This window comes from Papaver somniferum, unplaced genomic scaffold (assembly GCF_003573695.1).
Source record: "Papaver somniferum cultivar HN1 unplaced genomic scaffold, ASM357369v1 unplaced-scaffold_29, whole genome shotgun sequence".
NCBI classification, from domain to species: Eukaryota; Viridiplantae; Streptophyta; class Magnoliopsida; order Ranunculales; family Papaveraceae; genus Papaver; species Papaver somniferum.
In genome coordinates, this window is record NW_020639929.1 from 3,382,639 (window position 1) to 3,410,359 (window position 27,721).

General features: G+C 35.7%; 1 protein-coding gene and 2 pseudogenes across 1 annotated transcript; 1 reads left to right on the top strand and 2 right to left on the bottom strand.

Moving 5' to 3' along the window:
- The first annotated feature begins 1,065 nt into the window (after nucleotides 1–1,065).
- On the top strand, nucleotides 1,066–1,829 carry LOC113341425 (proline--tRNA ligase, cytoplasmic-like). Its single transcript, XM_026586303.1, has 2 exons — nucleotides 1,066–1,431; nucleotides 1,497–1,829. Exons 1-2 carry the CDS (start codon nucleotides 1,066–1,068, stop codon nucleotides 1,827–1,829), a joined length of 699 nt encoding a protein of 232 aa, XP_026442088.1.
- Nucleotides 1,830–2,000: 171 nt separating this feature from the next.
- Nucleotides 2,001–10,012, bottom strand: LOC113341449 (annotated as a pseudogene).
- A 1,688-nt stretch (nucleotides 10,013–11,700) lies between these two features.
- Nucleotides 11,701–11,825, bottom strand: LOC113341487 (annotated as a pseudogene).
- Between the last annotated feature and the right edge of the window lie 15,896 nt (nucleotides 11,826–27,721).

Sequence of the window (27,721 nt, forward strand, 5' to 3'; positions counted from 1 at the left end):
GCAATAGGGTCAGTTGAAGGAGCGACATCAGTAGCGATGGTTTCGCAGGCAGGAGTAGTTAGTAATGAAGGCTCAGCTGGCAAAGGTGCGGTAGGAGTCACTTGGCAATTAAAATCAGGAAAGGTAATCGTAGTTTTGATAGTCCTGGATTGGCGAGGTTTCTTGGCGGGTTTCTGACCATCTTCGGCATCCTGCGAATACCAACTCAGATAAGAAACCAAGGCAACAATATTGTTACTAAAAGAAGGAATGTTTCTTACTACCTTGCTATTTGCAGGCTTCCTTTTGACAACAACCTTAGGCTGCGAGCTTTTGGGAACCTTAGGGTTCTGAACTTTGAATCTGGTGCTAGAGGTGCTTTTGCTGAAACAAAATCAGTATGGGAATTAATATAATGATAAGATTGACGACAAAGCAAGATACATTCCAATATTTGATCAGTTCCAACAAAATCAAGGAAGAGAAGTAAAACTAACCAAGGAGACTCCATGAGACTAGCAGCAGGAAGAGGCTTGTGAAAGTTGAAGATGAAGAAAAGTGCAGAGGATGGAGATTTATAGAGAGTATGAAAAGGTCGAACGGACAGCACACAGAGGACAGAGTCACGTGTTCAACACGTTGTCCTTAACACGATAGTTGACCGGTACGCCTCAAGAATGAGTGATGCCTATACCCTGTGGTCAAGTCGTATCCAGGATAAAACTGCCCGTTCCAAGCACTGTTAGCACTACAGTACTTGGCCACTCTTACGAACCCAACAGAAATTGCACAGACTAAAAGTAAACGACCACACAGAGGAAGAAAGACGAAAAGAAGAGGATAGTAGCTCTTCTGGACACGAGTTGAAATGAAAAAGTCGAGTGGTTTATATAAGGGAGAAGAGAGAGGTCGAATTTATTGTGCGTTAAGAGTGATTAATGAGAGAATAAATTTTGAATTAAAATCCGAATTAATTTCAAGAATTTTCATAACGGTCATGCACATAATGTCGACCAGGTCAGACCAAATTCTGGTCGGGCAATACAAGGTGCAACATCACACTGCCTTGGCCAAAATTTTGCTAAAATGTTTGATATCAACTTTGAGAATTACAAGGGAGAAAGGCAAATGGTGTGGCAAAATTCTTGGGCATACAGCACTCGAACGATTGGAGTGATGGTGATGGTTCATGGAGATGACAAGGAATTAGTATTGCCACCTAAAGTTGCATCTGTCCAAGTCATAGTTATTCCCGTGCCTTACAAAGATGCTGACACTCAAGCCATCTGTGATGCTTGTTCTGAAACTGCTAGAGAGTTGAATAGAGCCGGTTTCCGTGCTGAGACAGATCTAAGAGACAACTACTCACCTGGTTGGAAGTATTCACACTGGGAGTTGAAAGGAGTTCCCTTGAGGATTGAGATAGGTCCAAAGGATATGGCCAGAAACCAGGTACGTGTTGTTTGCCGAGACAATGGAGCAAAACAGGATATGTCAAGAACCATATTGGTGATCAGATTAGAGACCTACTGGACAATGTCCAACAAAGCCTATTTGATGCTGCAAAGAAAAAACGTGATGCTTGTATTACGGTAGCTAAGACATGGGAAGAGTTTACCGCGGCCTTAAATGAGAAGAAGATGATCTTAGCTCCTTGGTGTGATGAGGAGGAAGTCGAAAGAGATGTTAAAGAACGTACCAAGGGTGAGACGGGAGCATGCAAGACTCTTTGCACCCCTTTCGATCAGCCAGAGCTCCCAGAGGGGACGCTGTGCTTCGCGCCTCTGGAAAACCCGCCAAAAAGTGGACTTACTGGGGCAGAAGCTACTAGTCCAAATGGTGTTCTTTGAACACTGGGTTTCTTTACACAGTAAAGAACTTGAGATTTTTGGGCAGATTTTTTTTTTTCTTCCTGTTATTTTAGCCTTTTGGCTTGTTTTATTTCTGTTTAGTTTTTATTTAAATTTTTGAGTAGCCATTTCTGTCCTCACCTGTTGCAGTTGAACATCTATCAACATTCAAGAAACTAAATTTATTGAAAGAACTTTATTTGCTGCACAATAAAGCTAAGCTGTTACATGGTCTTATGTCCCTCCAGCAAAAGCCTGGAAATAATGTTTGGAAACACCAAATCTTCTGCTATATTTGGTCAGCTTGTTGGCGGCCGTACATTATCTTCCTAGAAATTACACTGCCAGTTATTAAAAATATTGAAGTATTACATAGCATCCACATTCTGCGCGCTCAGCACTTCCGTGTCCATGGATTAACCTTATTCTGCAACCTTTGAAGTTACCTGAAAAATCGCATAAGACTAGTCCAACGCCAGCTCCATCACTCTTAGAAAGATGGAATGCATCACATGTTACAGATATAAATGGATGCATGGGTGGGTTCCAGTGAGAATTCTGATGAATATGCTGGTTCACTTGTGGGTTTTTGTTCTTCTTCTACAACTTCTATACAAATAAGTATGAACAGATGTTGTTTTCTGGCTGTGCTCTTTGGAATTGGAGTCTTATTCTGAAAGAGCATCTCACATCTTTCCTTCCATATTCCAAAGCTTCTTGAAGCTGTTTTTATTTTGTTTTTTATTGTATTCTTCCACGAGCACACAAAGGGAATTATGAATAGCACAATCATAACCATCTACGGGTTCTGGGATGAAAATGGTAGCTGTTGAGACGAAAGCCTGCTTGGGGAATCGATTCTCACGATGAGTTCTTCTTCTTTACCAGATTCATCACTTGAGACATCATCTCTACCACTCTCACTAGTGTTTCTGCAGACAGAATTTTCATCTGAACTTGTAAATTCTTTAAGCGTGAAGCTAGTTTTTCTTGCAGTATTAGACCCTTCTGATCCGACGGACACAAATGGTCTAACCTGTCCGTTTGATGGAACCTTTGGGTATGAATGACTGTGCAGTTCATTCGTCTGAGAACTCTTGAAACTTCTGGAGTTTCTAAAGCTACTACCCTGCTTCTGATTTGGAGAAATAAACAAACAATTAGATGGAGAACTTGATCTACAATTGCAGAAGAAAAATTAAAACAAAGTGCACCATCCATACGAAGACAGGGGATCATGGGGGCATATCACTGCACACAGTTTACCGTATAAGCATTATAAGGTTCTTGCATCTTAAAACAAATCATTCAAGCACGAGAGTCACTGTTTTTGCAAATAAACAGCTGTCAGTTATAGCTTATAGGTTACCTCGTATTGGCGTCGTTTGCGTTTGAATAAGTTCTCAGGCCAACTCACTAGACCACCATGCTCTCTATTTAAGCCTCTAGGGGATTCGACTGCAGCAGGGTTCCATGAAGATGTTGCTCTCCTTCGTGGTTGAGTGTCAGCCTCAACTGTCGCCATGTCAAGTATAATCACCCTAGCTCTTGTTATAACCTGGTACGAGGTTCCAGCCTTGGGACCTGTAATCAACCCAATTTTCGTATAAAGTTATTGAGTTATTCTATCGTCATAACAGGACGTATCTATTATATAAAGTCAATCACATGGCTTTACCATGTAGAAGTTGACAGATTACATTTACCAAAAAAAATAAAAAGAGAACCCATAAATGATCTAATATGTTCTGTTCTTGATATATTTTTGAACGACAAAGATAGGTTAATTCTTGCTTACCTGATGTTTCCAAATTGAGGAAGCTTAAATCTCCGTACGAGGGTAACAGCACTCCGGGAGATGTCACCATTTCCTCTGGATCAGTTATGGAGTTAATAAACCCTTCCAATAGAAATCCAACAGAGTGTGGGGGTATTTCTATAATTTCTTCACTTATGTATATGTTCATATCTGACTTTTCCACAACAAGGGATCTCAATTCATGCATAGCCATTTTCTCAAATATTTGTGGAAGAAGGGTTTTGGCAATGGCTAAGAAACTTTCCTGCCACAAGATATCTTCTGCAGAAGGATATGACTGGATCAAGGATAGTATCGTTTCACTTTCAATGAAGAAACCGTATATAACAGAATCTGTGATGAGATTGCAGATGTAGGGCTTTCCAGTAAGTACTTCATAGAGGCCTAAAGTACTTCCATGTGAGAATGTTGGATGCAAAGAGTGTTTATTTCTGAAAGCCTTACTCCCCCACTGCAATATAACAGTTTATAGTCTCTTTCAAATCAGATTCAGACATAGTCGTTGGCAAATCTGAAGAGAAACTAATTTATATAAAATAACTGATACTCGATTTAAAATTGATTTACCTTCACAGTTCCATTTGAAACAAGCCATATTCCTTTTGGTTCAGTTCCCTCTTTACAAAGTGCTACTCCATGAGGTTTTGATAATTGTTTAGTACATGTTTCAAGATGCATACGTGCATTTGAAGGAAGTGCTCTCAGGAGAGGATGGACTTTTAACATATCATTAAACTTTGGCATCTTCGCTACAGGAGGGTTCCTTAGAGCTTTCTTCAAGTCAGTCTGGCATGCAAATTAAATTAGTATTTGGAGAACCAATTGGAAAGATGTGTATGTATATTAACGGGTGTAAGGTAATAGCATAAATGCAACTCCCTTAGATTCAACTTACCTGCACAGAATCATGAAGATGTATCATCTCTTTCTTGTCTAATATCCCTACTTTTTCAAGATTCTGAACATACTCGCCCAAATGTTTTAGCACTGCATATGTTAATTGTCTTGTTTTTACAACATGCAAAACCTGAGGGTAAGTATGTCGGACCTCTTCCAAAAATTTCCTTGCTTCGTCTCCTTCTGATTCACTTTCACTGATTACAAGAGAAGCAATTTCACTGTCGCCTGAAAAAATGGAGTAGAAGTTTAAGAGAAAGCAATCAATTAAGGTAGAATCCAGTCTACTTTTCAGATTTGAAGACCAGGTTACCTATAAAGTCGTGCAGTTGCCTCCTCGCAATCCTATGAGCACGGAGAAACGCAGCACATATGTAACATGCAAACTCTAACCGGTCCACCGTAAATAAGCTCGCCAGCTTCTTTGGACAGATGCTCCTCTGGAGCAATCCGTAGTAACTTGGAAAGTGAACATGGGATTTTAGGCCCTTCCAGTCACACAGGGAATCATGGCTGACAAAATCCATTGCCTCATCTACCGATCCAATTAAGATAGTTGCAGTGTTCTGGGCTATCCTTCCCTCGTCTAGCATCCTCCAATAAGCAGCTTGGACTCCTGGCACCAAAATAGAGTTCATAGTCAATTGCAAGTTGTGCTTCATATTTTGGACTGAAGCCAAAACTGTAAAAAAAAAAAGAGAGAGAGAGAAGATTACTGTAGAACAGGTACAGATGGACTAACCATTTAAGAGGCGTACTCGGGTGTCTTCTATATTCATAGCATCGATGTTAATCTCATTCTGGGATTGAGTGTGAGGATGCACCTGATCTTCTTCCAGGTTATTCAAACAAGCAAGATATTTTTGCACCGTGGGCCATTCAGAAGGACCTAGTTCTTCATCATCTCCAAGATCACCAAATGCTTCCAGTGCCTTATTCATCATTTCATACCTTGTGTAGTCCAAGATGCGTTTCTGATATCGTACAGAGATCAGAATTAGTACCAGAGGGAACTCAGATAAGAAAAAATATAACTAATGTTTGTGCAATGCTGAACACACATTACAAAACAGATAGTACATTTTAGTCTCTACAAATAAAATCACATAATTCTCAAGATGGGCAAAAATAAATATAATATCGCCTTTGCCGCTGATAGCTTATCCAAACCCAAAGAACGTAAAAGGAATTGTGTCGTCGATCCATTGATAATGAGCGTCAGGAATACAATCCCACCGGTAAAGAAAAGAAACTGTGTAGTAAAATGGTTTAGTTACAATTATGAATGAAGTATGTAAAAATAAAATTAAGCACCCACTCATTGATCAGAGAAAGAAACAATCGGATCCTAAACATAAAAAAAGGGTGAAACATGTGCTGGATTGAAATGATATACCAGAGTTCCTGTTTCACGATTTAAAAAGGTTGAACTGTCGCTTGCACGCTGAAATCACCAGGAAAATGAATCGGATAAGTGAAGTGGTGTGTAAAGCTAAATACCATAAGGATGAATGGCAACAACTCACCTTCACTGACAATGACATAGACAATGCCACGGCACCTCTTAAGCCTGACCAAACAAGAACAATTGCTTCTTTCCACTGAAGGCCATACCCAAAATAGCGCAGAAACGGATACAAGGTCCCAACAACTATAAGGCGGGATAATTGGATGAAAACATAGAGAAGGATCAAGTAACCCCATGACGTTCCTGAACAGGCAAAAAAACCATTTAGAATACTGATGCATCGAGAAAATTCTTGGTACGCGTTCGTGTTTGAGGCGAGCATGATGATCCACTAACAGTGTCAAAGGTGTCATATGCATCTAGTCATTTATAAACAATCTGTTGTAGAGTACTTTTCTGAATTTTAGGGCAGTGCGTATAATGGCTTACCACATCGGACATAGCAAAATCATATCATAAGGAACAAAACTATGGTAAGATAAACTCAATCCCAAGTAGATAGTAACATATTGATAAAATTATGAAGTTGTCAAATCAAGAAAGAATGATATCGACACGGTGGAAAGAGTTTGAAGGTATTTTACCATGCTTAAAGAAATAGTTGTCGCTGTGAAGAACAGATTCAGCTATAACCACTCCACTGCAAATGCAAGGAAATGAAATGAAAAGCATGCTTAATATTTTACTAGGAAGAACAAAGGTTCCCAGCTCTATACACAATGCACAATATATAGTAGGTGAATTTACAAAAACAAATTCGCACCTTAAGATAAAAATGAGGGTGTTAGCAATGTAGGCAACCATTTCCCTGAAAAAAAGAAACACAATGTCGAAATTGAAGAATTCATATCATAGTGAAACCAAATAGAAAATCTATACAATTTCCGCATACAAGCTTTGCATTTTTACTAATATAATAAAATGTTTTAGGAATTCTGCTTTCAAAGGAGCAGAAAACTAAGATACCAAAGCATTGCAATGGTCATGAACATATATTCCTGTTTTATGTAAGCATTTGGGCCAACATATATAAATTGCTATATATTCATTACCCACATCAGAGAGATACCAAATAAAAGAAGCATACCAAAAATGATGCAAACTCTGTTGGCTGTCACCCTTAAAAGCTGTCCTAGCAACTGCAGAGTAAAACCCGCAGAAGAGTTAACTCCATGAGAATATTATCTAATAAATTGATTATTTTGTGACTTTTGAGTTAACTAGTAAACTTACATCCCCAATATCACCACTGTTAAGACACCTGACACGCCAGCACCCTCTTGAGCCTAGCAGACAAAAACATAATGTCCAATTTAACATCACAGCAATTAACCTTACACTTTCTTAGGGTACCATTCACATAATTATATATGCCCTAAAATTGATGATGGCTTTTTAAAGAAAATATGTGATGCAATCGCTTAATATCAGTAATATTTTCACTAAAGGAACAACACGCGAAGTCTACGTAATGAAAAATAAACCCATACTTCAAAATTACAGCTCCGAAGAGAATCTTACAGCGAAATAAGCGAGGTAGCTCACAGAAAGTGTCAGTGAAATCTCTATAACAGTGTCGTTAAAAATATATCCCAGCCACAAAACAGATGCCACTCCAAAAGCAAGACCTATACCTACACTGTACAAAAGAAGGAGCCTCGTAACCAACATATTCAGTACAGTAAAACATTCACCAAAAGTGGTAGTGTACGTACGCTCCAACTGAAACTTGTGTTACATATTTGACTATATCTCCAGCACTGAAGTTTTCCCCTAGTACCATACGATAGAACAACTGATAGACCACAATTGTTGTCCTGTCAATGGAAATAAGAACTTTTAAATTAGATCCAAAAGTGCACATGGCAATTAGAAAAAACAAAATGTGCCATATACATCTAAAAGAACCAAAGCAATTCATGAGCATACAGAGAAAGGAAGACCCTGTATCAGAGTAGTAAGTCAAGCAGAAAAGGAGCAACTACTGAAAACTAATTAGAGCAGATACATACCCATCATTGATCAGTGATTCTCCTTCGATTATTGTCTTCAATTTTTTGCTCGTACCAAGCTCTTTCAACAAAGCCATAACAGCTACAGTATCAGTAGCACTAAGAATTCCTGCTAGCAACAAGGTTGTCTTCCAACTCCAGTTGTATGGAAAAGCAAACTACAACATTTTTATTGTAATGATCTGTTAGAAATGTCAATTGCTTGTGCATTGACTCAGCAAGTTTAAAATTTACAAAATACCTTCATTGCAGATCCAAGACAGAAGGTCGAAAGTAGAACACCTGGGCCAGCAAGAATAAGCATTTGACCGATGCATCTCTGCAACGGGTAAAATAGCAGCGTCAGTGGAATTTTGGCTTATTCTTTTTGTCCTGCCTACAACACAAATTAACACTACAAAGATAATGATAAATAGGTCTTGGGTTATAAGAAAACTAGAAAACACAAACCTTGATTTGGTGTACTTCCATCAAGAAGGAGCTCTCAAAGAGAAGAGCAGGAAGAAAAACAGCAAAGATAAGGTCCGGATTAATACTTGCCCCTGTTTGTTAAAAATAGAAACCATTGAACCTCGTTAGAAAACATTTAGGAGGAGAGATATCCATATTACTCTGTTGTCTTGAGATGAATATCCTTGATCTCCGGCCGTGAGACTTAAATGTTTCAGTATATGAGACTAAGTAAATGCGGACTAGAATTGCTACCCAAAGATGGAAACTCAATAGGAGCTATACAGGAGATATCCATATTACTCTTTGATATCCAGACTACATATAAATAATCCAAGAAGCTATAAAGACTTACAAAGGCGGATACCATCCCCAAGTTTTCCAAGTCGATGAGCAGTACCGAATTCTGCGCATAGAATTAGTAATTAGTAAAGTAACACATAGATATATTCAACTGAAGCCCAGGTACTTAAGTGGCCTTAAGATTATACTGAGGGGATAATTTTCCATTCAGTACCTGAAACATGTAGAGCTGTATCAGCTCAACTTTGACATTTATTACAACAATCATTATGAAATTGCTTATGCCTTTCAAACATTTCATCAAACAGGTTATATGCATCTCAACACAGGGGGTAACTAATCGTTGAAATCCGTTTCCACATCCCAGACAATGAAAAAACACAGAGACCAGGTAGAAATTGAAGCAATTGAAGTGAAGATAAGCGAGAGAACTAAGGAAACGGTGGTGGTGGTGGTGGTGGTCGGAAAATGGTCATATTTCCTCTTCTTTTTTTTAATTACTGTTTGTGAGGCGATAAAATGATGTGAAAAATGAAAGTCCCACAGCAAGACCAGTCACCAAAAATAAATTAAAATAAATAATATAAAATATTTCAATGAGAGCCACCTCCAGACTCACACACTATCCATGGACCCGCCTAAGAGTTATAGGGTGGGGGCTTCCATGTCCCAAATGTAGTAGAACTTTGATAATCTAATCTTCGATAAATCAATTACTTTCATAAAATTATAAAACCCGAATTTTATCTCGATAATTAGTTTCTAATTTTTCTTGGTCGAAGGCGATTAATCAATGGAGGTTTTACCTAGAGATTGTTACTCTATAAATAAAAATGAGAGAAGATTATGCAAGTACCTAGAGATCCAAGACCAACTCCAATGAAAAGCAAAGCAACTGTGTAAGGAACTTTTGTCCCACGAGATAAATGTCTTGAAGCAATCCCCAACACCATGCAAACTCCAAAGAATAGAATCGCACTTGTAGGTTCAAGAGCTACTTCCTCCTCAGTACCTTCTGTTACAACATCAGAGGGAACTGGACCATTTGATGAGACATTAAACGACATCTTCACAATCCTATGATAGATCAACACTCTTGATTTCTCAACTCTATCAATCTAAGTAGTGAGAATCAGGATGAGCATGAAAAATTCGAAGGATCAATTGAAGAAGTGAATGAAGTTGATGAAGAACGAAAGAAATAGTTTATGCAGAGAGAAAGGAACTGCAGTGGTTGAACCCTAAGAGACTCTTGGTTGGCAATGGCACGTACCTTTATATATAGCTGATCAGTTGAGGATCACAGCAAGATTATTACTGTGTAAACCCTACGTGTCTTTAAAGAAAGTGATAAGCTGACGATAAACACAAAAAAACATCAAAGTGATAAGGGGGGATGCTACTCCAGGTTGGTGACAATGATCACTAGAGTGGAAGCTAGTCAAGAGTATTACGTTTGATACTCTAAAAACAAATTAAACAGATGATACCACGAAACACACAAGAATTGACTGCCACTTGCTCGCTCTACTAGTGACTAGTGAGCATGCAAAATGCTGTCGTTACTGTGTTTTGGTAGACAAAAAGGGCTGCCTTGACTTGATCTTTTTTGAACTTCACCAATTTATTGTGTACAGAGGCGTGATACTTTGGCACACTAACAATTTTTTAGGACTGCCGCCACATTTATAACATAAACACGTTTGAATTTGAACACGCTACATGAATTGGCACAGATGACAGACCAGTCAGTACATTAATTAAGTGAGTCTGTGTGCCGTGTAACGCCACGCTAATTGGTACATTGGCAAAATAAACAATCCGCATATACGATATACAGCATAACAATGGCAGGAAAGATGGGAATCGACTTAAAATGTAAAAGGGCATTATCGAATATTGGGATAGTTTGACTTTGGTGTCCATAAAATGGTATACCTTTGCGTTTGATACCGAACTTTGTTCAATTTTGAGTTTGGTGCACAGTCAACCGATTGACTTTGTATGACCATCCATTTTACACTTAAAATTATAAAATTAAAGGTCCTTCAATTAGTTTTTGCATTCATCTATGTTCAACCATTCTTCAGAAACAATTAACTTTCCTTCATTCATCTAGTCATTTCACAATTTTAAATGTCAAACGGATGGTCAATACGGTAAAACAAAGTCAATCAATTGACTGGATACCAAACTCAAAGTTGGACCATTTTATGGACACCAAAATCAAAATATCCCTTAAAAATTTTGATACAAAAGTAAAATGAAACATAAAAAACATCAGTCCGCATGCTTTTGAATTTTGATACAAAAGGGAAAGCGTAAAATACTAAAGAAATGTCATTTACTTGATACGGGCAGAGTCCATTAGGTAAAAAGAAAAAGTAGCAAATGATCGATGTTAATTAGTAGATTTTAATCAATAGTAGCATTTTGGTAATGCAAAGTAAAATCCATCGTCATACAAATCAGTGACTCACTATCTTTTATTTCAAAAGAACCAATTGTAATACTACCTAAATTAAATGGATCAAAAAGATAATTTAATGATGTCGCCCACTAATGATCGGTCCCTTTGCACTAAAGAAACGTGCAGCGATTGCAGCATCTTTTGTTGCAATTAAGTAAGGTTCTGTATTTTCAAAACCAATTAACGTCTTCTCTAATGTTTTTAATTATCTTTTGCATTTTTGGATATAATTATTAGCTGTTATTTTGTGCATAAATATATGACGAAACTGCATAAATATATGGAATCACTAAATTCGTGTAAAACAAAACGTTAAAGAGAAAATTTGTTATGAACAGATAAAATCTTGTCATGCTAAGTTTGTGAATTCAAATATTTCCAATTTTTAAGCCCGAAAACTAGCTATGCTAGATGGGTAATTGCGCCCAAACATGTTATATATTTTGTGTAGGGCTCTAGGGAGTCTTTCTGGAAATTCTCGATAGGACGATGAGGGGGTTTGAAAATAATTTTCAACCGGCAATTGAGTATCGGTTATTACCTCATTATCTGGGTCATTGCCCAAGCGCGCAAAGATTATGCATGCTATATGATGGCCTTTTATTGGATGCACTGAATCTGTCATCCTTCATGAAATATTTAATGACCCCGTGTAACTTTTGAACTAATCACCGAAATGAATGATAAGCAGATCAAAGAAAATATTAAGCAATCATATACAAAGGTGGCTCGTGTGATGACGATGATCATTTGACGCCTATTATTAATCTGACCACTTCTGTAGTGGAAGACAAAAAGTACGATGATTATAATAATGTATGTTGTCGTCGGTACCCCTTTAGGTAGACAAAAAGGCTGCCTTAAAAAATTATTATTATGATGTGGTGTCAGGTGTAGAGACGGGATATTATGCAAGCTTTATTGGCAGCACAATTTTAAGAACCATTTTTCGGATCATTGTTTTTTTTTCGAGATCATAATTCTATTTTAAGCGGGATATTATAAATAATTATAAATCATCCTTATTTAAATATATTTTTAATACCAAACTTACTTTCCTTAATTAAATGTGGTAATTTAATAATTAATTAGTTATTAGTTAATGATTAGTATGATTAGTAATGATTAATTACCAATAAGAAGTTCTATTATAAAAAATTGAATTTTTTTACGAGAAATTTTAAATTTTTTTGCGTCTAAGTTTGGTTACCAAATTTATGACCAAAAATGAATTTAATGATAATTGATTAGTAATGATTAGTTACCATTAAGAAGTTTGGTTACAAAAAATTGAAATCTTTCCTTCCGATCAAACCGAACTATATATTTGGTGTAACCATTAAATAGTTCGGTTACAAAAATATTAAAAACTTTTTAAGATCAAACCGAACTTAAAGTTGGTTAAGAAACATTTTTTGCGACGTAACCGAACTAAATTTTGGTTGGGAAATGCTTTTTTCGACGTAACCGAACAGTTACGAAATATTTGTTGCGACGTTTTCGGTTAGGATTTTTTTTTGCGACGTAACCGAACTGACCAGTTCGGTTGGGAAATGTTTTTTGCAACGTAACCGAACATCAGTTATTTTTGCGAAATAGCCAAACTTTTCTTCATGTTCATCATTTCCATTAGGTTTGGTTCGTTCGATAAAGTGTTTTACATAATTCCTAGCCAAACTTTACTCTGCAACTTCCATTTTCAACTCATTTTGATGGTTAATACTCGTTTTTCAACCAAAAACGAATGACAAATAATGGGTTTGTGAGAATACTTTTTTTAATGATTTAAATTAAATTATATATATAGAGGTGGTGGTGGTAGTCGGAGGTGGTAGTGGTGGGAGGAGGTGGTGGTTATATATATAGGTGGTTATTAGATTAGTTTTAAATTAAATTAGGTTAAGGATAGGTTAGTCATTTCCACACTTTAGGACACCCCTTATAACTATAAGGAATGTGATCTAATAAGACCATGGTCCCTAAAAAGATCATGGTCTCAAAAAAATGGTTCAATTTTAAGCAGAGCTAGCTAGTGGGTTCTTACCTTCCTGACCTCAAAAGGGAGAAACTTAATAGAAAGAGGTCACTAAAATAGTTAACCAAAGAAAACACGATCTGTAATAATTTTACAAAACACACCATCCCACTAAAAAAAACGCTAATAAATACAATATAAATTAAAATGGCATGGAGTGGAATTTATGACGTGATATATACAATCTCCAAAAGCAAGGTCTTTTGTGTTAAGGTTACTCATGATTCTTTAACTGAAGAAAATGATCTGATTCATCGTAGCTCAGTTTTTACTTTTGTGTGGAATTTAAAATGTCTACCAAAATTTGATATCTTTCTATGGCTTATTGTTCGTAATAATCTGTCAGCAAGAGATATTTTAAGAAGAAAAGGTATGGAAGTCCCAGTAGAATGTTTATTATGTAGCAGCAATGAATCTAGTAACCATTTACTTCTGCACTGTGCATTTGCAAGAGAAGTCTGGGAAGATTTTCTAACAAAGCTAAAATTATTCTTTTATATGCCTGGAGACATTATAACTTCTTTTCAATATTGGAACCTTACTCAGCATGATGCTTTTAGTACTGCTGTCCGGAATTTGATTCCTGTGGCAATTATTTGGTTTATTTGGAAAGAGGGAAGTGCAAGGGTCTTTACAACTACAAAAAAACAATGCTAAGAGAGTTGCAAACAAAACTATATTCTGTCTTTTTTGTTGGGCCCTAGCTATTAAAAATTACAGTGATGTATGTCCTTCTAATATCTTGAGAGATTGGTGTGGCATTTATTTCTCTCCTGCTTAAGTTGATAGTTTGTAATCAACTTTTACTCTTTTTCTTTTATGTTCTTGTTTAGGATGATATTACCTTTATACCCCTATTTTTAATCAATAAATTTTTTCTTTACCGATCAAAAAACAATAAAATGGCATGGAGTTTAATTTGGTGGGTGATGATATTATTAACAATATGAATTTGAAATTTTTAGTATCAGCCATCGGGATAGAAAAAAAATTACTTTCATTTACCTGGGCACGTAGATAGTAAACTTCTTAAAGTTCCTTGCCCTCTTATATGAGTTCTTTGCATACTTTCAGCCTCTTCTCAAAGGAAATCGGTTCAATACCAAGCTCAATAATGAATATTTCAAGTGTACTTGAAGTAGCTGAGAGCTTGATGTTGGCTGGAACTGGAGAAGTACATGTTTTAGCACCTCTCATATCATATTTATCAAGTAGAGCAATTGCATATATTTAGTTTGAAGTAAGAACAGACCACTTGCATTTCTTTTAGCTTCAAGTCCAAGAAAATAATGCAACTCACCCAAATCCTTAAGAGGAAATGTTGTTGAAGTTGAGTAATAAGTTCCTTGCAGTATGACTGAGAATCGCCAGTGATGAGAATATCATCAACATAGATGAGAATAATGGTAATTCTTGATCATTCTTTTGGAAAAACAGTGAAGAATTAGCTGCTGAGATCTTGAAGCCAAAAAAGAGTAAGACATTCATCAGTTTTGCATACCATGCCCTGGGGGCCTATTTAAGTCCATAAATGGATTTGTGGAGTCTGCAAACATAGTCTGGATGAACCTCATCCACAAAACCAAGGGGTTGTTGCATGTAGACTTCCTCAGCTAAATCCCCATGAAGGAAAGCGTTACTCACATCAAGCTGAGATATGGACCAGTTGAAGTTAACTGCAAGAGCTAAAATTATTCTGATTGTGGTTGGTTTAGCTACAAGGCTAAAAGTTTCTGTGTAATCAACACCTTCCTGTTGATGAAATCCCTTAGCTACCAGTCTGGATTTATGTTTAGCAATGGTACCATATGGATTTTGTTTAATCCTAAATACCCATTTGCAACCCACCACATTTTGAGATGGATATGGAGGAACTTTAGTCCATGTATCATCTAACTGTAAAGCATTATACTCTTCAACAAGAGAGTTTCTCCAAGGTGGAGATTCCGAGCTTGACTAACACAAGTGGGAACTATCAGTCTCTTAGCCTGAAGGGAAGCAAAGAGAGAATACTTAGTGGAGTAAACTTTAGGCTTGAAAATACCTGCTTTGGCTCTTGTGGTCATTGAATGAGTGAGAGTACTCAAATCTGAAGCAACTGGTAAAAATGTTGAAGTAGTTGATGTTGGTGATGACAATACTGGAATGGATGTAGATAAGTCAAGAAGCAACAACAGTAATTGTAGATACAGGAACATCAGATTCAGATAGAATCAATGTTGTAGACATGTTTTGTTGAAACAAAATTAGAGATGTTCTTAAACGGAAGTTGTGGACATCAAAAAAGTGATTGATATGGTGGTGTTTGTGTTGAATTTGGATGGGATTGTGACTGATCCATAGCAGGTGAACCAGAAAGTGATGGAAAAAATGATGAATTTAGGTTAGAAAAGGAATTATTGGTATTTTTGTTGATTTGATTAGACGTATTTGCAGCGGAAGAAGTTGAGTTGTTGGTGGTTCTAGGCATAATTGCTCAAGAACAAGGTTGTAAAAAAGGATCGAGTTAATCATATTTAGGTGTTGGAAGTCGGAATTCCACTCTTGGTATCTGATACTATGTGAGAACAGTGATTTGGTTTATTGAATCTGTTCAGAAAACTTACAAAGAAGAAAGAGAGATACATATAGCATCAGGTACAAGAAAGTTACAGCTAAGAGTGAGCTGTCAAAATACAGTTGTCACAATATTACAGGTGCAAATCATAACAAACTAATGTGAGCTGGAGAAGACTTTCTTGTTCTTACATTTCCTCACGGAGATTGAACAATAGTAACATCTCCATCTCAATCTCATTGTTATTGTCATTAACACTATTATGTTCATGTTCTTCTGTCGCTATAGTTATCATTATCTTCCAAACCAAACATCCACTGTGGATGATCCACAGCCACTACTACAAAAGATTCCTCAGTTGTCACTAATCGTGGCTGCTCTAAGTCGGATAATAGGATGACTGCAATGCTATGATATGGGCTTGCTTATAGTGACATTTCTCCATGATTTAGTTCCCAGCGTATATACAACAAAGTTAAGCTGCTTGCGAAAAGTACGAAGAATGCTTACCAACTTGTATTCTCTTGCTACATAATGAAATCCAAATCCCTGACAGATGATTTGGTCGACAGAGATACATTCCCCACCGATTGTATTCGGACAGTAGATACAGACATAATCAGCATTAGTTGGTTGCAAAATATGGTAAAAAGGTCTATTATGATTTTGAAGTAAAACATAAGGTAAACCATTACAGTAACCAACCAGCTCCATTCTGAGGCCATGAGCAAAACCAGCAGATAATTTCTGGTATTTTAAAATATTGGCATGGTCGAGAATTCCACTATTTAATTTGAAAAAGTGACTCGTCTGTGTATCAACCCCTGCCCTAATACTGAAAACATTAAAGATGAGATTTGGTTGTTTTTGCGTGTGAAGAAAGTGAGCATAAGTTAAGCGCTCGTCAATATGAATGGATCGGTACCAGCGTTTAGAGACGGCACCACATTGCAGAAGTTGAATGCCGGGACCTTGGTTAATATTTCCTCCATAATGAAATCATGTTCAAGGTGCTTCTTATCGTCTTTTTGCCTTCACTATTTCTGGTGTTGCAGTAGTAATGGTGGACGACTTGGTTTTACCACAAGCAATTAGTTTTTTTTTTGTTCATCGTCATAACTTGTAAACATTGATGGTACTGCCACTGCTTATGCTAATTGGTATTGATATATATATAATGAAAATTGATTTTTTAGCCCATCGGCCAAGAGGGTTTTTACTAACAAACAAATAACAGAATCACTTGGTGCAAAGTTTCTTTCATGCATCTTGTGAAGAAAATGCAGTGCCTTTGTAGTCTCATTGGCCGTAAGAAAACCATTAATGATGATATCATATGCTCGAGCATCTCGTAAACAGTCCTTCTCTTCCATTTCAATGATTAACGAGTTAGCCTCCAATAACATGTTGTTACGGAAGAGGCCATCTATAACTGTGGTATAAAATCAGATGTTTGGGGGTTATGATTGGAGTTTTGGTTTCATGTGGGAATCTTTACACATACCTTGGATATCAAAGAGAATAGCCGTCAGATTATTGCAAATTGTCAATTCGTATCTAGTTGCGCAATAGCATTGGAACAATAATATATGTAACTTAAGATCTTATGAATTGGTTCAAGGTGTTTCATTTCAAATCTGATTCAGCCATAAGATAAAGTATGTAATTGGTTTTTGAGTTCAATATCCAAATCAAATCCGAATAAAAAACTTATATGGGCACTAAATACTTAACCAACCCAAAATATTTATTCACATGAATCTTATCAACAGTCCAAAGGTTATTCCAAGATATTTTCACTCCACCAGTCCCTCGACTCCTAGTTCACACGGTTACAAATTTCCCCAACATAGAAGGTCATAAAGTCTGTGTTGATATCCACGGCGTCAAGTGTAATTCTATACCTAAGTAAGAAACCCTAAAATCACAACAACAAAAAAAATCTAAGCGCAATTTAGTAAATCACAAAATTTTCCTGGAGTATAAACCAACCAAACCCTAAATGTTGAGTACTTCTTTGCACAGAGAGTAAGAAAAGTCCAGCAGTAGTGGGGCGGTGTAGAAATGAAAAACCTGAGTAAATGGAGGTTTGCTGCTGATGAGAGATTGGCTGTTTTCAAAATCAGATGGAGGGTTATGATCGGGGTTTTAGTTTCATGTGGGAACTTTTTCACATACTTTGGAAATCAAAAAGAAGAAAGACGCATGGTTGAATGTTGTGACTATTAGTACCACATAGTTGGGCAATCTAAGATCCTGCGGTTTATAATCTTTTAGGGCCTCTCCATTCATTGCCAATTGGTTTTGAGTTGGATGCCCGAATTCTAACATGGTATCAGAGCAGGCTATTTGCGACGAGTGATTGACCGCGCCTTTACTCCTCCACGTCACCCGATTTATTGTCTACGTGTTAGACCCTACGAGGCTACACGTGAGGGGGCGTGTTGAGACTATTAATCCCACATAGTTGGACAATCTAAGATCCTGCGGTTTATAATTTCTTAGGGTCTCTCTACTCATTGCCAATTGGTTTTGAGTTGGATGCCCGAATTCTAACATTGAAATCGTCATAATGACTTTTCCTCTCAAAACTAACTTGTTTTGGCCTTTGTTGCGGTAATGGTGATCGTTTGTTAATCGGGTTTGTATGTTCTCTTTTGCTAGATCTGCAAAATAAATAAATGAAGATCTACTATTTTGTAATCATTGGGTCAGAGATGTTTTAAAGGTTTGTTAATCGGGTTTGTATGTTCTATTTCACTGGATCTGCATAAAATAAAATGAAAATATAATATAATATTTTGTAATCATTGGATCAGAGATGTTTTTAAGTTTTTTGTTTGTTAAGCAATAATTATTTTAGTTGGGAACGTATTTCATGGTTTATTAAGATCTCTGATTAGGGGTAGTTTATGTACTTGTAACTTATGCTAATCAGAATATAATAATATCGCTTTGGAGCATATTACAGACTTCTTTGTGAACCCTGTTTACTATTCTAAATTTTAAATTCAGATTTACTTCCATTTATAAATACTGATAATGATTATACAGTTGAACCTTGTCCATGGTTTAGTAAAATGATGGAGAGTCTGAATCCCTTGTCGATGTTTTATCGTCATTAAAGAAGTTTAACTTACTTTTGTTACTTTTTTTTTCTCACTTCATTTCATCTACCAATCTTTGCACAAATTATTGTAAGATTCATATAACAGCTTATCAATCTAAAGATTAGACTTTAGTTATATTGGGATGGAGTTAGACTTTAGTTTATATTGGGTTGGAAGCTGACCAATCTACAGATTATAGTCCAAGGTTGTTTTAGACTTGAAAGAATGGATGCTCGAGTTCTCTGCCTTTGAGTCGCACATCACTTCAAGAAGTTGATGTGTGGCTCAAATGGGCGATGCTCATTTAGGTAAATAATCTTATGGAGGCGTCAGACCACCTGGCTGATTTGTGTTCAAGCCAAAAAAAAAAAAAAGGTTCGTTATTTAAAAGTATCATTGTTAGGGGGAGAGAGTAAAAATGAATCCGGGAGAGCCAAAATAATAATTGTTTCGCTAATTTGGACCTTGAGGATTAATATTTATATTTCTAACTCGGACGAAACTATCCTTATGTCCCTTATTTATATACATCCATTAATCGCACAGTCGCATCCAATCTTTAAAGTCCAGGCAACTCCACTACCGCCGGCAATTTCGTATATATTTACTCCACCGTCAACAACGATGAGAAAAAACTAAACTACCAAGATTTAATATCATCGAATATCTCCTCCTTGTCTAAGTTATTTATTAGGAATTAGATACATAAAACACCTGCTTGCGATTGTGCAATACTAAAGAACAACGCAAATAAATTGAATCTTAGAAACTCTTACATAAACAAATTGAATCGTGGAAACTCTAATATCCATCTGTCCAACTCCATGAAAAATTTGCAGAACCGGGATATCAGCACGCGGAAATATTGGGTGGTCATAGATCGAGCAAACCGATGAATAATGCAGAGTTCAGGTTTATCAAAAAAGTAATATTCTTTACAAAGACAAAAAATCAAAGTTGTGCAAACACATCAATTTAACATTTGCGGGAAAGAATTTCCGGTCAAGCACTTGGAGGACACAAGAGGCATCACAAAACTAGCCTTAGCCTTAGCCTGTTAAGTGTGGTGAATGAATAAAACTCTTTCTCTCATCAAGTAGCTCATCACTACTAATAGTAGCACAACTGCTAATATAGAAGGAGGTCATCAAGTGGTGCTTGATTTCATTTGACTGAGCTGCCTATGATGGAAGAATAAGAAGGTAATAGATATAATCAATTGAGAACAAGAAGTTAATATCACTTTTATATATTAGTTTTCATTCAAAATTGTACTCCCTCCGTCATATTTTACTTGAAGGTTTAGGTTTTTTTTTAAATCCCAAAATAGATGGAAGTTTTCATATTTTTCACGCTTCGTGATTTGTCCTTGCATTGAAATCAACCCCTAGAAACAAGGAACAAAAAACTAGGAGATTTAAATATTTTAATAATTATTATTAAGAGATATATGGAAAAAAATTAATCTCTTTCCATTTTTCTTAATCTACCTGAAAACACCTTAACCTTCAACTAAATTGGGATAGAGGAAATATATAGATTAGCTACCTCCGTTTGTCCTGATCATTTTAAGTTGTAATTTTTTATGTACTAGATATCAATCTGACATTCATTTTTTGTTTATTTCAATGAATATATTGTTAAATTTATAATGTATGTGTTGGTGCCTGCCTTGAGCTTTACAAAAACAATACATGGTTGAGCGTTGATTTTTGCAGCAAATCATACGAGTCTTTTAGACTCTAGGTAATCTAATATGAATTTTAATCTCTCTTCTAATTTGTTTGGAAGTTGACACTATAAACTTTTTGTATTGTAAGAATAACAAACACTTTTTAAATTTGTTGAATTCCATTTTGCTTTTGGCTAAGACGTAGATTTTGAAAGATCATTTTAGTTTCATTACCAAAGACCCTATTTAGATTGAGTACTGCTAATTATGTTTGTTCGGATAAATGGTCAAACATATATATGCATTGAGGAGATGATTATTATGATTAACCAATAACCATGCATTAAGGAGATTATTATAATGGTCAAACATATATAACCATGTTCGGATAACTTATCATTTTGCTAAAGCTAATTCCGTTGCAAAAGTGCTCAATTGTTTCTGAAGCTTAAGTATGGTTGATTCTTAGAAGTATGGTTGAAAAGTATGAAAAGTGCTCAATTCCGTTGCAACAATGAGAATAGTCTGAAAAGTATGGTTGCGTTGTTTTGGTACTTCCTAATGTACATTTTTAGGATTCTTAGAAGTAAAAAATCAGGACGATTCTTAGAAGGTTGCGAGGTATGCACTTTGTTTCTTTGTTTTTTTCATGCTGGAAAGCAGTTTGGGCATGACCGGCTGTACGTGCATCAAGCCATCAACTTCTAGTAGAACAAGTTCTTTTTGGTCAGTGTCGGCTGTGCAAATAGTCTACTCTGAAATTTAGTTCATGGGGACATGTCAAATTTGTGCATTTCATGTAGGAATTAGGGTGCGGTCGTTATCCCGAACAGTCTAGTGTTAATACTAAGTGTCATTCAGGTGGGGAATGATAAAGGGAGGTAATTAAAGTGTCGAAGATGTCAAAGAGTTATAACCGGGCCTGCAAACTGGTATGTAACATGGATTATTGTAAGGGTGTTTTTAGTAAATGAGACAAGTTTTCAACCGAACCCTAGAATCTAAGCACACGTATTTATATATAAGAAAGTGAGACGCTGAGACTGTTAGAAAGGAGAAAAAAAAGAGTAAACTTAGATCTGCTTCTCATCTAAATTTGCCGTTTCAAAGAGCAGACGAGGGTTTTTTATCTGAGTTTGGGTATCATGTTTGAACCATACATAGCTTGGAGATCAAAGGGAAGAATTATAAATATTATTGAAATTGTCATAATGACTTCGATGATTGAAGCTATCAACAGTGTCTGGCTTGGATCTCATCCTGAAATTTTACAATGATATGTTTTCAAATCAATATGATCTGTCAGGTTTGCTTACAGGTTCACCTTTATCCTGGATTAGAGATGTCTTAAGTTTCTTGTTTGTTTGTCAAAATCAATTTGATCTAGATGAGCAATAGGATTGGTATAAAGTATGTAATTGGTTTTGGTTGGAAAAGAATTCAGGTTGTATTGATATCTCTATCGTATTATGTAATTGTAACTTTGGCTTAATCGAAGAAACTAGAAAAATCAGTTTAGAGCATACATTTCAATTGTTAAATCCAATTAGACACTCGCCGTTCTTTAAAGATTTTAAGGACACAGAACTGCAATAACCCAAAATCTTTTAACGGAGACACTAATTAGATGAACCCGTTTCTCATTAAGATATAGGGAACTTTGGGTTATTTCCTTTTCACCTATGCTCTGGAGTTCCTTCGTAGTTGCAGTTTTCACCCTTCCTTATAAGGGAAATTTGCAAACCCACGATGAGTAACTCAAATCAAACTAAAATTTTGATTTTCCATTCCCTAAAATTAAATTTTGACACGCACTATTCCTATTTACCGAATCGTGTTTGGCCTAAATACGAACAGGTACATCTGGATTGAATTCAATCGACACTCCAAATCGACACTCCAACATGCCTGAAACACAAAAGACAGATCTATCTTAAATCCAGTAACCCTAAAAACTCCCAACAACGCAGGTGGTGAATATGTTGCCATTCCGTGGATAAAAAACATTCAAACCTTGGTACGTACTGAACAATTTTAATCAGCTCAATAATTTGGGATAACAAGAGCCGTTGAATTTATGTTACCATCATCTTTCTGAAAGCGATCAAGCAACTAATTGCTTCACCGTTATATTGAGAGGAAATATTATAATACTTACATAAAAACATTTAAATTCTTTTGAAGGTTACAGACATCCTCTTCCATGGTGGCTGAGCCAAATCTGAATATAATGAGGTAATAATATGAGCGTATTTAAGTGCACTTTTATTCTCGTGATATTATTCATCTACTCCCGGCAAGGTAAAAAGGGTCTTGTAAGATGGTGTTAATTTGTTGAAATGAGGTGCCAAACGGACCGTTGGTCACCTACAAATGGTCCGGGACTTCTGCGGTTCCAGTATATCTACCTCTCCAACCGTTGGATTACCCATTTAAGTCTTTCTTATAACCCTAGAATGATAAGGTATTTTCAGCTGCCTGCAGAGCTGAACTTTCTGTCTTCACATTTTTAGATCTCAGAATTTTATGTGGAATTTCTTTGTGAATAGTGGATGATCCTTCAAGAATATTTTCATATCTCACTGATCTTAACATCAATCTTACTATGACTCTCCTCTGTTTAATGGAACTTCCTGATGATGTTGAAGATGAAACCTTTTTTTTGGTTTTCATGATACACTATTGTTGGAATATACGGCACACTAGCCACCGAGGTAGTCTGTTAGCTTATGTGCACGGAAGAAATAGTCAGAAGACCAAGTCTTGTAATCTAGTTAGTCAATGTTATTTTCTAGGGTTTGCTAATCCTATCATATCTATAAATAGGATCACTATGTAAATGTAAAACTATCACGGAGAAATCATATGAAGATCAATAATATTTCACCCTACGGGGTTTGTCAATGGACGTAGGCCATTAATGCCGAACCACTTTAATACTTGTCTCCTCCATTTGATTTTGGTATGTATGTTAGTTTCTTTATGATTAATTTATGTTTATCATTGATTTAATGTTAATAATGTTTTTGTAATCAATGATATTAATCTTAGATTTGATCTGCATATCAAAATCTAAGATTGTATCAGAGCAGAAATGCTTTCGATCCAGTTGCTTCCGCATCTATTTTTTTTACAATCATTTGTCATTCAATGGCATCATCCAAAAAAAATGTCCTCTAAATGTTCCAAGTCTTGTAATCAGCTAATCATCGTTGCTTTTTCGTATCTGAATCTTTTTGGAGAGACTTTTTAGATCAATCTCCGTCATCATCTTACCATCTCCGGTAATTATGTATCAACCCTAAAATACATGTTTTTCGATCATTTTTGTATGGTGGGTTCATTTCCAACTAATGTAGGAAATTTAGCCTATAATTGTTCTCAGTTTAAGGAAAACACTATAATCTTTTTTTGCTTGTTCACCTGGCCTCGTCTATTATCTCACTGTCAAATCCAGAAAAATCTCCTTTTTTCTGGTGATCTTGAAAATATTTTCAATATTTTTTCCATCTTTTATCTCGGAAAATTTTACAGACTGACTCAAATATCTATGAGTTTGAAATAGAATAACGCGTGTTTTTGGATTCGCAGTTATCGCCATTAATTATTTCTAAGGTCAAACTTGCAAAAATATTTCCATATTTCTGGAAATTAATTAGTCTCATGCTTTTCGAATATATCATTATTTCATAATTCTCGTTATATATTGACGTAAATTCTGGTCAATATGGATTTTCCTGATCATCTATTTATCATGGATTTCCTATCTCTAGAAATCATCATCATTTATATCTTGTCTTGGTTAACAATTACTAAACCAAGTCTTTTTTCTCGTCTTGGTTAACAATTACCAAACCAAGTCATGATTCAGTCAAGCCAAAAAAAGAAAATATTGGCAATCCGAGTCTTAATGACTTTTTCATTTCTTTTTATGAACTGAGTTATACTGTTTGCTATGGACACTATACCTTCTAAGCAAAATTTTTGTCTAATTGACAACAACTATCTTTGTTGATTCATATATGGTTAACTTTGTTTGTTTCTGATCTTTGATATCAAGCATTAATAAAATCATTGTATGATTTCATTTTGGTTTGTTGATCAACATCTAAATCGTGAATAAGGGTTTATTCAAGATTGTATGGTTCTAATCCTATTTTCTTTTCAAGAACTAAACTTGATATTCCAATTTTGGATTTCATATTCTTGTGATACAGGTACTAGTTACCTATCTCTCTGTCGTATCAAGTAAATCTCGAAAATGATAAATTTTCTCATGTTTCCCATTCCAGGAATCAGTTTTCATTCAATTATGGGATGCATATTACAAAAATAGTTTGCAGCTTGTAAATATGAAGATTCTTGTAATCAAGTTAGTCAATAATATTATCTTCTAGGGTTTGCTAATCCTATCATATCTATAAATAGGATCACTATGTAAATGTAAAACTATCTCAGAGAAATCATCTGAAGATCAATAATATTTCACCCTACGGGGCTTGTTAGTGGACGTAGGCCATTAATGCCGAACCACTTAATTCCTTGTCTCCTCCATTTGATTTTGGTATGTAGGTTAATTTCTTTATAATTAATTTATGTTTATCATTGATTTAATCTTAATAATGTTTTTGTAATCAATAATATTTATCTTAGATTTGATCTACATATCAAAATCTAAGAATTATAGTATAACGATTTCTCCTCTCAAAAATTATGTTTGAGATCATCAATGTATTTTGGTCATTTAATCGGTTAGAATTGTTGTTGAAGCAATTATGTTGACTATAATTGGTTGTGGACCAGTGTTCCAATGTTTCATTCAAAATTTATAACAAAACCAAAGAAATTGAGAAGGGAAGGCCTGTCGGTTCATGCTATAACAAGACTTGACAATGTTGTCATAGGATTGGTATTTCTGCGAACAATTTTTCTCTTTCACTTGGTCATCAACTTAATGAATGAGAAATTGCAGGGAAGAATGGTGATGTTGGTCCGAGATGATTTCTTTCCGAGGAGATGGTTTGTATAGAGTCTCGAGAAGAGTGACTACAAGAAGATAGGCTTCAAACTCAAGGTAAATTTCAATCCGAAAACTTGTGAAAGTTTACAGTTTAGATAAACAATTTCTTTTTTAGTCTTCCTACCAGTTTCAATTACCCAGGAGTTTTTTGGTAAGATTTTGCGGCTTGGTTGTTTATGTTGTGTTATATTTAATGTTTACAATTGAATTAGTGAACTTGTTTGAATTTTCTACAGGATGAGATTTCTTTTGGAATTTCTATATCTAGATTCATGTTACTATTAAGTCTTCCACTATCAAAAGAAAAATGAAAACCGAGTCTCCTATCTTAACTAGTGTATTTGTCTGATCTCCTAACACCTGTAGCAACCAGTGTTAGAAGCATCTTATGTTGTAACCATTAACCACGCACACACCTGTATTTTCCAACTGAAGTAGAAACAATAATACCTCTCTTGAATGCATGGAAAAATTGATCGATGTTGATATTATTCACTTATTCAACACAACAAATTGATATTTGAGACTTGCTTAGATTGATGTGTTAGGTAATCAAAAAAAAAGATTGAATCTTAGATAAATTTTACCTTTGAACAACTAAAAGTTAACAGACAGATTACAAATAAAAATAAAAAATAGACATTTTCTTGAATCTATTACAACTTCTATTAACTTATTGCTTTCTGTGAGGTGAGATTAAGCGAATACTCGATCTATTAACAGAATAATATCCCATATTCCAAAGAGTTGTCTATACCAAACCCAGAAAACTAGACGATACTGCTCAATTTTTGGAGTACATGACCCGTACTGCTCAGTTTTTGGAGCACATGACCTGAATAAAGAGCGGATGGATTTGTCAAGATTTAAGAGTTATATTTTGCATAAAATAGACCAAATTGAAAAAGGATAGTTTTCGATTGAGGCCTTTCAAACGTTTGGTTGCAAGAATAACAAAAAGATATTCATGAACACTACGTCAAATGAGCTAGCAGCGATTATTAGAAAAAATTTAGCAGCAGCTATGATATGAGACGACATGAGTTCAACTGACTTGTGGAGATGGAGAATGAAATTTAGGATAACATTCCCCATGGATGCATTATATACAATGAGCAAACAAGTTGTAATGTTATGATTTAGGAACTAAACTAAAAAGCTAAGAAAACTCTGTTTGGTAAGGAATAACCTATCATTTCCTCACGTGAACAGCCTTGTTTCACTTGAAGCATTAGGAGAAAAATTGAAGAGAAGTGATAATTTAGTGTATGCATACAGTTGAAATGGTTGTGTTGATTTTCTTAGAGGTGTCTCAGTGATTTGATGACTGCATTTATGTGAGTATTGATATAAGTTAAATTGTGTTCATTGGTATCCTGAAAATCAACAATCCAATTTTTGAATCTCCAAGGTGAATGTTGGGTTGAATTCTTAGTCAATTGAGCTAGCAGCGATTATTAAAAACAAGAATGCCTTTCTTGAATCCATGGAAAATCCAAAGGAGATGGCTTATTGCTTGACTGAAACTAAACTAGTGTTGCAACTGAACATTCGTCACAAACCAAGGTTATTCCCTGATCTTCACCATGAACTGCACCAAAACTGAGATTTCGATGTGTTAGGTTCACATAATTGCACCACTCTCTCTGACGGGAAAGATTGTGGAATTAGGTTCGCATAATTGCTTGACCTACTTTCCAACATAATATCTCCATATCCAATCTACAATTTCTACTCGCATCTGCCATGAATCTCTAATTCACCTCAGCTGATGCATCACTCTAGGAATTCTTTCTTCCCCCAATTGTACCTCCACATTTGCAAAACGATTATGCAGTTTGAATTCCTAAATTACTATATAAGGGATTACGCTTTAAACATATTTTCAAACCATCGCATTTCTCCATAATGCCGTTTCTCCTTGTTAAAACGCCATTATAATTCACCTAATGCCTCCAGCAAATCATGATGCGGGTGGATGATACCACAAGGATTGGCAGCTTGGTGGCAGTATATTATGACTATCCTCTTATAATTCAGTACTAAAGATCATGATGAGGTTTTCGAAATAGATGTTTT